Genomic DNA, 11,894 nt, shown 5'->3' with positions numbered 1-11,894 from the left:
CCCCCAGCCCCGCCCCCCATTCCCTGCATCTGTGCAGCGCTGTCCCCGCCTGAGCATCCCTCCCTCCTCGGAGCCCCTCCCCCTCGGCATCCGGGTGCAGTGGGTGAACCTTCCCCGTGGCCCAGGGCTGCGCTCGTTCCTCGCCACCTGTCCTCTGCCTCCACTCCTGGGGTCCTTGAGGATGGAGATGACACCCCCACGGGAGCGGTTCTGAACTAATCACTTGAGTTCATCAGGATTGGCTGGGACAAGCACGCAGCTCTCTGCTCACCTCCACGCTTTATCCGTCTTGTTCCACATCTTCAACGCCTTCCCTCTCTCTCTGTTCTCTCCAGCTGCTCCAATACTAACCATCCGCTAAGAACAAGCTCAATTCCCACCTCCTCCGTAAAGCCCTCCAGGACTACCCTCTGTTGATTCTTTTCCCTCTGAGATCCTAGAGCACGCTATACCAACCAGTTTTCAGGGGGAAATTCTTTGCCTCTCCTCCTGTGTGTTCATCTTTTCTCTCCAACTCGACTATAGCGTTCTTGAACGGAAATCAGTATTACCGAGTGACTGAATATACTTTTCACGAGTAAGAAAATCAACTTAGGATTTTTTAACTTTACAGTAATGCGAAAGCAATACGCATTCAGTAGAAACTACTTCGACTTTTGAATTTTGAGCTTTCCTCGGGCCCACCGTATGGGGAAAGACACTTCCTCCTGATGCTGGGTGGCAAAGCCCCAGCTCCCCACCAGCCACGCGACCACACCAGGAGACAGCGGATAGATGCAACCACCACGGACCCAGACAAGCACTCTGCTTGTCAGTACAGTAGTCAATAAATTACACGAGATGGTCAGCACTTTATTAAAAAATAGTCCTTGCATTAGATGATTTTGCCCAACTATAGGCTAACCTAGGTGTTCTGAGTGCACTGAATGTAGGTGAAGCTAAGCAGTGATGTTTGACACGTCAGGTGTATTAAATGCATTTTCAATTTATGATATTTTCAACTTACCATGGGTTTACTGGGACGTAACCCCATGGTAAGTTGAGGAAGATCTGTACAACAGAAGCAGCAGCCAAGGAACCAGTAGGAGAAATAATGGTTTTTATTTAAAGACAGTCACGGCATGGAAGCAACCTAAGTGTCCATCAACAGATGAATGGATAAAGAAGATGTGGCACATATATACAATGGAATATTACTCAGCCATAAAAAGAAATGAAACTGAGTTATTTGTAATGAGGTGGATAGACCTGGAGTCTGTCATACAGAGTGAAGTAAGTCAGAAGGAGAAAAACAAATACCGTATGCTAACACATATATATGGAATCTAAGAAAAAAAATGTCATGAAGAGATTAGTGCTGGATGGGAATAAAACACAGACCTACTAGAGCATGGACTTGAGGACATGGGGAGGGGGAAGGGTAAGCTGTGATGAAGTGAGAGAGTGGCAGGGACATATATGCACTACCAAATGTAAATTAGATAGCTAGTGGGAAGCTGCCGCATAGCACAGGGAGATCACCTCTGTGCTTTGTGACCACCGAGAGGGGTGGGATAGGAAGGGTGGGAGGGAGGGAGATGCAAGAGGGAAGAGATATGGGAACATATGTATATGTATAACTGATTCACTTTGTTGTAAAGGAAAAACTAACACACTATTGTAAAACAGTTATACTTCAATAAAGATGTTAAAAATAAATAAATAAATAAATAAATAAATGTAAGAGCCATTCTTAGCCCATTAAAAAATAGGCAGTGAGCCAAATTAGAATATCATGATGAGCTAGATCTGACAACCCTCAGAATAGGAGAAAATATTTGCAAACGAAACAACAGACAAAGGATTAATCTCCAAAATATACAAACAGCTCATGCAGCTCAATATCAAAAAACCAAACAACCGGGCTTCCCTGGTGGCGCAGTGGTTGAGAGTCCGCCTGCTAATCCAGGGGACACGGGTTTGTTCCCGGGTCCGGGAAGATCCCACATGCCGGGGAGCGGCTGGGCCCGTGAGCCATGGCCGCTGAGCCTGCGCGTCCAGAGCCTGTGCTCCGCAACGGGAGAGGCCACAACAGTGAGAGGCCTGCGTACCGCAAAAAAAAAAAAAAAAAAAAAAAAAAGCAAACCAAACAACCCAATCAAAAAATAGGTGGAAGACCTAAATAGACATTTCACCAAAGAAGACATACAGATGGCCAAGAGGCACATGAAAAGATGCTCAGCATCACTAATTATTAGAGAAATGCAAATCAAAACTACAGTGAGGTATCACCTCACACCAGTCAGAATGGCCATCATCAAAAAATCTACAAACAATAAATGCTGGAAAGGATGCAGAGAAAAGGGAACCCTCTTGCACTGTTGGTGGGAATGTAAATTGATACAGCCATTGTGTAGAACAGTATGGAGGTTTCTTAAAAAACTAAAAAATAGAACTACCATATGACCCAGCAATCCCACTACTGAGCATATACCCTGAGAAGACTATAATTCAAAAAGGCACATGTAGGGCTTCTCTGGTGGCGCAGTGGTTGAGAATCCGCCTGCCGATGCAAGGGACACGGGTTCGTGCCCCGGTCTGTGAGGATCTCACATGCCGCGGAGCGGCCGGGCCCGTGAGCCGTGGCCGCTGAGCCTGCGCATCCGGAGCCTGTGCTCCACAACGGTAGAGGCCACAGCAGTGAGAGGCCCGCGTACCGCAAAAAAAAAAAGGCACATGTAACCCAATGTTCATTGCAGCACTATTTACAATAGTGAGGTCATGGAAACAACCTAAATATCCATCAACAGACGAAGGGATAAAGAAGATGTGGTACATATATACAATGGAATACTACTTAGCCATAAAAAGGAACAAAATGGCGTCATTTGTAGAGATGTCGATGGACCTAGAGTCTGTCATACAGAGTGAAGTAAGTCAGAAAGAGAAAAATATCATATGTTAATGCATGTATGTGGAATCTAGAAAAATAATACAGATGAACCTATTTCCAGGGTAGGAATAGAGACGCAGATGTAGAGAACAGATGTGTGGACACGGGGGGAAGGAGAGGCTGAGATGAACTGAGAGATTAGGTTTGACATAAATACACTATCATGTGTAAAATAGATAGCTAGGGGGAACCTGCTGTATAGCTCAGGGAGCTCAGCTCAGTCCTCTGTGATGACGTAGATGGGCGGGATGGGGGGTGGGGAGGTCCAAGAGGGAGGGGATATATGTATACATATAGCTGATTCACTTCATTGTACAGCAGAAACTAACACAACATGGTAAAGCAATTATACTCCAATTTAAAAAAAAAAGAATATCATGATGAGCTAGATCTGACTTTAAGTTAGAATTCTCCAAATGTGTAGAAGAAACACTGGGGTATTTCTCAAGTGTTTTTGTGTTTGGATATGTGTGAGGGAAAGAAATGTTTGCAATTTCCCTTTTCATTTTAGAAGTGAATTTGTGAAGATGTTATTTGGAATTTCAGTCCTTTCAAGCACACCTTATCTTTATCCTGTTACAGAACATTTGTTCCCAAGGGCAATGAAGAATGACACTTGTAGGTGGGAAATTTGAAGCAAATTTGAAAATCGGCTTGAAAATAACAAACGAAGATGTTCTGATTTGGCTCCATGTTCTCAGCCTCCAAGCTGTTGGATTGTGCGAGTTGCATGACCCAAAGGAGATGATTAGTTCTCCTCTAGTGTGCTGATAATGAATACGTCTACAAAACCAATTAGCAATAATTCTATCAGTCATTGCATTTGGGTAACATTTTGTTTAAGGGGAAGAAAAACAACACCGTTTTCCTTAGAGATCTCTAATTAAGCTGTGATATTTGATGGGAACAATGGAGAAAAAAGCAGTATGCTTAGCAATTTGCTTTTGCTATCCCCATATGAAAGTGTATTATGATGAAGTGTTCTGTTCACAGTAGTTAAGAAAGACATTTGTCCGTGTTAAAGGTGTAACAGACCAAACACAGATCTATTTCTAACAATATATTTTGTTTTGTATGGATGTCTGCATTGCACAACTTCAGGGATTTGCCATTCACATGGAAGGCTGTGAATGGCGCCCCCTGGAGTTGTGTAGCAGAAGATACTCAATATCATTTCCCTTCCTTCAAGTGTTTTCCTCCTGAAAAATCTGTGGGAATCGAGAACCATGAATAGTGGCAATTCTTCTTCCAATCACTATTGTTGCTCTGTAACTCCTAATACCCACTGTCATGCCGACAATAATATCAACCTACTTTGTTTTCTCCAGCAAGGCATTTTATGGATCAGTATTGTTCTATCTGAATTTGAGCACATGGGTAGTTCTTAATGTATTATAATCTATTGTAAGATAGAAGTTATTATTTTACTGCTGTTGAAGTATCCTTCCGTGCCTTCTGGGCATTTTGCAATTTTTATTTCATTTTACACAATGAAATAAGACTTGGGTGTGTGTTTATCTTACCTGAAGTTTACTACAGGCAGCTTGTGACACAAATTGATGAGCTTATAGGAAAAAGTACAATGGGTTATTATCCTGGTCTTTCGATTTATTTTGCTTACTCTCATCCTACAGCTAGCCAAAAAAATCCGAGAGAAGTTCAACCGTTACTTGGATGTGGTCAACCGGAACAAGCAAGTTGTAGAAGCATCCTACACGGCTCACCTGACCTCTCCCCTAACTGCGATTCAAGACTGCTGTACTATCCCACCTTCTATGATGGAGTAAGACTTGGAATTTTTTGTTGTTTAAACCAGGAATTGAATGGCTTTCCATTCATATTTAAAATACCTGTTTGTTTATTGCAAAGTGTATTCTTGTCTTAAATTAGCCCTTTACCTTAACATAGACAAATAATTCTTAAAGAAGTGTGACTATATCCGGGAAACTCATGGACCTTCTCTGCTTGCCTTTTTGTCAGGCTGCAGTCCAGGTTCAGAAGTATCAAGCATTGTTTGAGTACGGAGTTGACTAAGTCTAGAAAATTGCAAACATTTTTTTCATGTGTTAACTAATGTGTCATGAATAAGACAGTTTCACTGATTCTGCTAATTTGCCTAATTTAAGGGAATGCTTTTTATCTTTGATACAAGAGTAGAAAAAATTCCCACTTCATACTTTATAGTGTGTTTAAAACTACCAAGGTAGATGTGGCTTCAGATAATATTGAAACAGAATGGTTGAGGATATTTTTATTTATTGACATAGTGATATCTATATCTGGAGGGGTGTAGGGTCATGTGATGCTGGAAACTGCTTGGAGGGGAAAGAACACTTATCTAGACGTACAAAGAACTTAATTTTGATTTAGTCTCTAATTATCTGTGTGACCATAACCTAATTACTTAATGTTTATTTGTATGCACAGTTTTCTATCAGTGGATAATAATCTCTTTTATACCAATTTAGAATTGGCTATTTACAATAGAATGACTAAAATAAGTTAACATACTTTAAAAATTATGAGTGTAAATGTTAGCATATTTAGTATGTTTCACTCTTCTTTTTGCGTAATAAGCGCTCTTGAAGCTATGCAAAGGATGGAGACAACATAGTTTTTTGGTAGTTAAGTGATGGTTTGCTTCCACAAAGAAGTTTTTACTTATAACAGCTTCCTGATGGGCTATATAGGTAACAGAGCATCCTCAAGTCATTTTATTTCTCCATCACACAACATTTGTGTGATGTTAAGATGAGTCTTTCTCTCTGGCTTAGCCTGTCTGCAACCTAGGGAAGCTCATATTAGTTGTTTACTAAACTAAATGGAAAGTGTATACAATTTGGAATGAGACTGTCTGGATATGAATCTTAGCTCCAGGACTTAATACTCAGGTGGTCTCAGATATTTGATGTCTTTGACCCAGCCTGTCTTCATCCCTAGAATGGGATCAATGATGGATACTTCACAGGATGTTGTGAGCATTCAGTAAAATCAATTATGAGAGTATTTTGCAAATTGTAATGTTCTGAACAAATATCAGCCACAATATACATACTTTCCTATCATAGTGAACATTTCATTTTTTGTTATTGATATCATTTTTATAGTTGGGGCATCAGTAACTTAATGTTTTTGACAGTTTGTCTCTAACCTAAAAATAAAATAAGGGTCCAGTAGGGCTTTGAACCAAAGAAAAAAATCATTTCCTGGCTGAGAGAAAAGATAGTATAGTTAGGGAGAAGTCCTTAGAGCTAGAATTACGCTTAAAACACTGGTTCTCAACCAGGGTGATTTCCACTCCCCTTCATCCCCAGAGATATTTGGCAATGTCTGGAAACATTTTCAGTTGTCACAATTGGAAGGTGGGGACAGTTGCTACTGACATGTAGTGAGGAGAGGCCAGGGATGCTGCAAACATCCTATAATGCACAGGACAGCCCTGCAAAACAAAGAATTATCTGGCTCAAAATGTCAGTAGTGCAGAAGTTGCCTCAGAAGATGGGAGATATTCATGAAATTCCTAGTTGGAACTACTCTAGATGAAACAAAAAGCTTGAATTGACTGGCGTCTACTTGTAAGTCTACCCAGTATGTCACCTCCCCATTATTTTTCCCCCTCGTGAATTTCTATTAATGTTTCAAGAAGTAATTCAATAATTTGCCTCCCTCCATAGCTTCCTGTTACCTCTTTTTTTCCCCTCTCCTTGTTTACCTTTGCCCTGGAGGAATTCACTGCTCCCTCATCTTTGTTCCCATAGTAAGTTTTCCTCCATCTCTATTACAGTGTAGAACTGAACGTATCCCATGTAGTTGTTGGTAGGTCTGCCTCCCCTGCTGTTCTGGGCAGGGATTACACCTCATCCATTTTCATCCCAATACCTCACAATTGTGTTTGATTACTATTTGTTGGGATCTGGAATGGTTTGAATATGGAGATGCGTAAGGGGATGGAATTTCTACTTGAGAGTAATTTCCACTCTCAAGAAATTTAAAAATTATTGGGTGGGGGCCAAATACTGAACATAATAAATAGTTAGGGCAAAATGTGACACAGCAGAAAGGTGCCGTGGTTCCTCTAAGCAGAGTACTATACCAGGTGGGTGGCATCACCAAAGATTCTGTGAACTTCAGAAGTGTGCGTCTAGACCTAGAGATTATCATACTAAGTGAAGTCAGTCAGACAGAAAAAGACAAATATTATATGATATCACTATAATCTAAAATGTAGTACAAGTGAATTTATTTACAAAACAGAAACAGAGTCACAGACATAGAAAACAAAGCTATGATTACCCAAGGGGAAGTGGGGGGTTAGATAAATTAGGAGTATGGGATTAACAGATACTACCATATATAAAATAAACAACAAGGATTTACTGTGTAGCACAGAGAACTATATTCAATATCTTGTAATAACCTATGATGGAAAAGAATCAGAAAAAAAGATATATATCTGAAGCACTTTGCTGTACACCTGAAGCTAACACAATATTGTGAATCAGCTATACTTCAATTTTTTTTTAAGTATGCATCTTATTTGATCTGGTCATTTGGAAGAATATCACAAGGAAATAATGACATGTTTATAAAGATAAATTTGTAAACAGTCATTGTAGTGCCATTTAGAATAGAGAATATTGTAAATATTCCTAAATTTCTAATAATAGGAGATTAGTTAAGGAAATTATGTCACATTCATAAAAGTGGTAACATAAGATGCAGCCATGCTGTAGAAGAGAATTTGCTAACTTGTGAAAATGGCCATGCATGCATACACACAATGTACACATCTCAAGTTTGGGAAGACTTACATCAGAATGTTTTGGAGTAAAGACAGTGGTTTCCATTTTGAATATGCTAGGATAAGGCTTGAGGTCTGAGATGCAGTCCATCCAGCCATTTGGCAAAAACTAGTGGTCTACCTTTAAGTGAATATAATAAACCGTAAAATGTAGTTTCTGCCCTCCAGGAATTTCTCATTTAGTTCAGTTTAACATCTAAGAGACTTGAATTATACTTCTAGAAGGACCCATGCTGAGTAAGCAGATTAGTATGAGAGGCTGTTCCTCCTTTAGAGGCTGGACTTCTTTGTTGAATGTAGAATGGAAACTGTGGAACTGCAATGCAATCTTCTCTCCTTACTAGGAGTAGTTGACAGAGCCAAGAACTGCCATTTGGGGTGAATCTGGTAAAACCAGAAGAGTTCTGATGATAAATCTTTGAGTATTCAGAAGATGTACAGATGACAAAAAACAGGTTCCCTCTTAAAGAGAGATCTGATCACAACCGTCTGCAGCTGAAAGTGGCAAGTGACAACTACCCTTCTCTTAGACTGAGTCTTCTTGGCTAAACAAGAAGCTCACTTGCCAGAGAATGTGTGTAGGAATTTTTGGAGTGAACACTGAGCTGACACTTCTCTAGTCATTGGCTAAGCACAAATACTTTATAAAATTGAGGCTCTTTCACCTTTTTAATGAAGATTCAAAGATGGGAAGAGTTAATAGTAAGTTTTTGCTGTGAACCAGGGTAGGAATGCTTAGCTGCCCTTTTTCCAGTTTCTCATAAAACGCTTTAATCTGCAGTTTTTAACCATTGTGGTGTCCTACTGTGGACATTTTCAGTCCCTCTTTCTTATATTTCAATCCCTCCGAAAAAGTCTCCATTTTGAATCTCAGGGAGTCCATGTTGGAGTTAAATGTAGAAAGGAAGAACTCCCAGTCTTGAGAAGCAATGTAAGGACATGACTAAAAACAGGTTATCCTCTATGTCAAGAGATACTGTTTTTTCTTTTATGCAAGCAACATAAAGTTTCGTTTTAAAATAAATATACCTAAATTTTAAAAACGCATTAATTAAAATGAAAATATTAAGGGAATGTGACCAAAGTTTTGAAGATGATCGATATGGTAATGACTGAAGTTAAGGAAAAATGGACTTAAGATTGTTGAGAAAAGTCCTTCCGAATTGTAAGGTTTTACTTTCCTATAAAGCAAACAACTTTCTTCTTTGTTTTTGGGTGGGGGGGATGCGGATGGACTGCGCTGCGCAGCCTGTGGAATCTTAGCTCCCTGATGAGGGATTGAACCCAGCAGTGAAAGTGCGGAACCCTAACCACTGGACCTCCAGGAAATTCCCTATAAAGCAAACTCTTTATGCCCATGAACTGGCCACATGCATATGCATTAATAATGCCATTATAGTAAATATAAGCAAGTGGACTTGAGATAAGGGATCACCAGTCTTATATCTGGATCTTGTCCATTCTTAAATATCTGGGCCCTGTAAACATTTAAAAAAATGCAACAGTGGCCCAATAGCACTCGAGCTATTTATAACTAACATTATATCTGTAGCCCATTGACCTTGCTTCTCCAACTGTATTAAGGACAAGTTAGTACTAGGCCAAAATTTTTATGACTGATTTTTAACCAATGGCTAATTTTTATATTTTAGGCCTAGAATTTTATTTTTACTGATTTATAATCCATATTTGATTTTTGTCACTAAAGCTTGATAATGCATATTTTTTAAAAATAATATGCCCAGTTCTGAAGAGAGACAGACTTTAAAGCACTCTATTATAGAATATTCCGCAGAATACACCCTGAAGGTTATACTATGATGACAACAGAGAGAACCTGCAAAGCAGCAGAAAATTGATTTTTTTCAGATGATTTTGATACTTTGCTTCTCAGACCAGTCAACTCTTCTTACTCAGGAGCCCTGGAAGTTAATTATTTTGTACAGAGTCCTGCATAGTGATTAGGTATTCCGTCAATATTTGTTGAAGGAATGATGTGAAGAATTAATATTATCTAACGTGGAAAAAAATAGGCTGTGGTTTACTCTAAGACAAACTCATTTTCAGTGGTATTACTTTAAATAGCATAATTTTGAGAATGAGTTTATTCACTCGTGTAATTTAATTTATAGCTCCCTTTGTGTTGTAATGGGTTAGGTGGTGAGGGTCCACAAGATCCTGGGCTCCCTCGCAAGGATTGCAGAGATGCAGAAACACCTAATAATGCCCGTGGTCTATATCTGGCCTACAAGTGTGTTTATCTTGGCTCCACGAGACGTTTTAAAGGTTTTCAAATTTGTAAGTTTTAAAATCTGTTGCCTACCTTTAAAATTTAGGGGAATTACACATTTTAAAAATCCAAACTTCTGAGATTTCCCTGGTGGTGCAGTGGTTAAGAATCCACCTGCCAGGGCTTCCCTGGTGGTGCAGTGGTTGAGAGTCTGCCTGCCGATGCAGGGGACACGGGTTCGTGCCCCAGTCCGGGAAGATCCCACATGGGCTGGGCCCATGAGCCATGGCCGCTGAGCCTGCGTGTCCGGAGCCTGTGCTCCGCAACAGGAGAGGCCAGAACAATGAGAGGCCCATGTACCGCAAAAAAAAAAAAAAAAAAGCCACCTGCCAATTCAGGGGACATGGGTTTGAGCCCCAGTCCAGGAGGATCCCATACGCCGTGGAGCAGCTAAGCCCATGCGCCACAGCTACTGAGCCTGCACTCTAGAGCCAGCGAGCCACAACTACTGAGCCCACATGCCACAACTACTGAAGCTCACATGCCTAGAGCCCATGCTCCACAACAAGAGAAGACGCTGCAATGAGAAGCCCGTGCACCCCAATGAAGAGTAACCCCCACTCGACACAACTAGAGAAAGCCTACACGCAGCAACGAAGACCTAACGCAGCCAAAAATTAAAAAAAAAAAAAAATCCAAATTTCTGTCTTCTCTAAAATCAGATCTGACAATGATGGGTCCACATTCCCACTGGGCAGTAGTCAGCTTCTGTGACGAGCATCCCCCTTTGAAGACAGCCTGCATTCTCCCCTTCACCACAGTCCCCACTAGCTCCTATCGCATTACACCCAGCCTATTCCCCTGACTTTCATTACCTGCTTGGCCCACATTAGCATGTGATATAATGTTAATAAATTTTTTAAATGTCTTATCCATATGCATTCCCTGATATGCCATCTTAAACATACATGCTCATTCTGTCAGGTTTAAATATAGCTCCTTTATGCATAATACTGAGAATATCTATCCCTGAAACCCGGCTTGCCACAGCGATTGGGTTATCCTGTGCACATCTGAAGCTATTGTTTTATCAGCAGGCCCTGCTAACCCTTGGCTTTTTCATAAATCAGTCAATAATTTAGTCTTCCATATCGCTTAATCCATTTCTCTCCTCCCTTCCCCAATTTCTTTTGTAGGTGCTCCTGCCTGGTAACATTCTTATTTTTTATTTTTGATATCTTTATTTAAGGAAACAGGAACAATGGAGAGGTTAAACCAGGTAGGAAGTACTGAGAAAATGAACTGAGATTTTTATTCTTTTTTGTGTCTCCAAGTAGGATTCAGTGCTGTTATCCTCACTTAATTAATGCTTGTTAATTGGATAATCATGGTGGGAACTGGCATTAAGGCATCTAGGCCAGGTTTGAGATGAGCAAAGTAGTATTCTGATGGAGCTACAGTAAGTAATCAACTTGTTTTCAAGGCTCTCTGAAGACAGCCACCCAAAGCTAGGAGACTTCAGCCTTATAGAGAATTCTGTCATACCCATCAGTGGAGACTTAAAATGCTTCATTGATTCCCAAAAGTGAAGAAACTCTGCACACCATTGTTAAATTGGATTCTTGCTATTTTACAAGGAGCTCTTAGAGTTGGGACATCCACTGAGATTGATACCGTCACCAGGGAAGGCATATAGGACTCATCTCACTTTCTGAGAACCCAAGTTCAATGCATCCCCCAGCTGGCACCCACTAGAACAATATGATATCAGGAATCAGGTCTTATCCTTCAACCTGTTGAGGGTATTGTGCTGCAGACAAAGCAACTAGCATAGGTTCTGATGCAAGAACACAGCCTCCTGATTACAGTTCTCATGAATAAGCCCATATTATAACTCTATTAGTCAGGGTTCTCCAGAGAAACAGAATTAA

At 40.3% G+C, this 11,894-nt stretch overlaps 1 protein-coding gene across 2 annotated transcripts in view; it reads left to right on the top strand.

Moving 5' to 3' along the window:
* Positions 1 to 11,894, top strand: part of CACHD1 (cache domain containing 1) — a 217,369-nt gene that overhangs the window by 112,617 nt on the left and 92,858 nt on the right. For both annotated transcript variants that reach the window (XM_024119787.3, XM_028489306.2), the window contains exon 3: positions 4,567 to 4,715. In XM_024119787.3, the coding sequence (XP_023975555.1) occupies positions 4,567 to 4,715 (149 nt within the window). The remainder of the gene's footprint in view (positions 1 to 4,566; positions 4,716 to 11,894) is intronic.

This window comes from Physeter macrocephalus, chromosome 4 (assembly GCF_002837175.3).
Source record: "Physeter macrocephalus isolate SW-GA chromosome 4, ASM283717v5, whole genome shotgun sequence".
NCBI classification, from domain to species: Eukaryota; Metazoa; Chordata; class Mammalia; order Artiodactyla; family Physeteridae; genus Physeter; species Physeter macrocephalus.
Note: the sequence above shows the minus strand (reverse complement) of the source record. Positions and strands in the feature narration are given on the sequence as shown.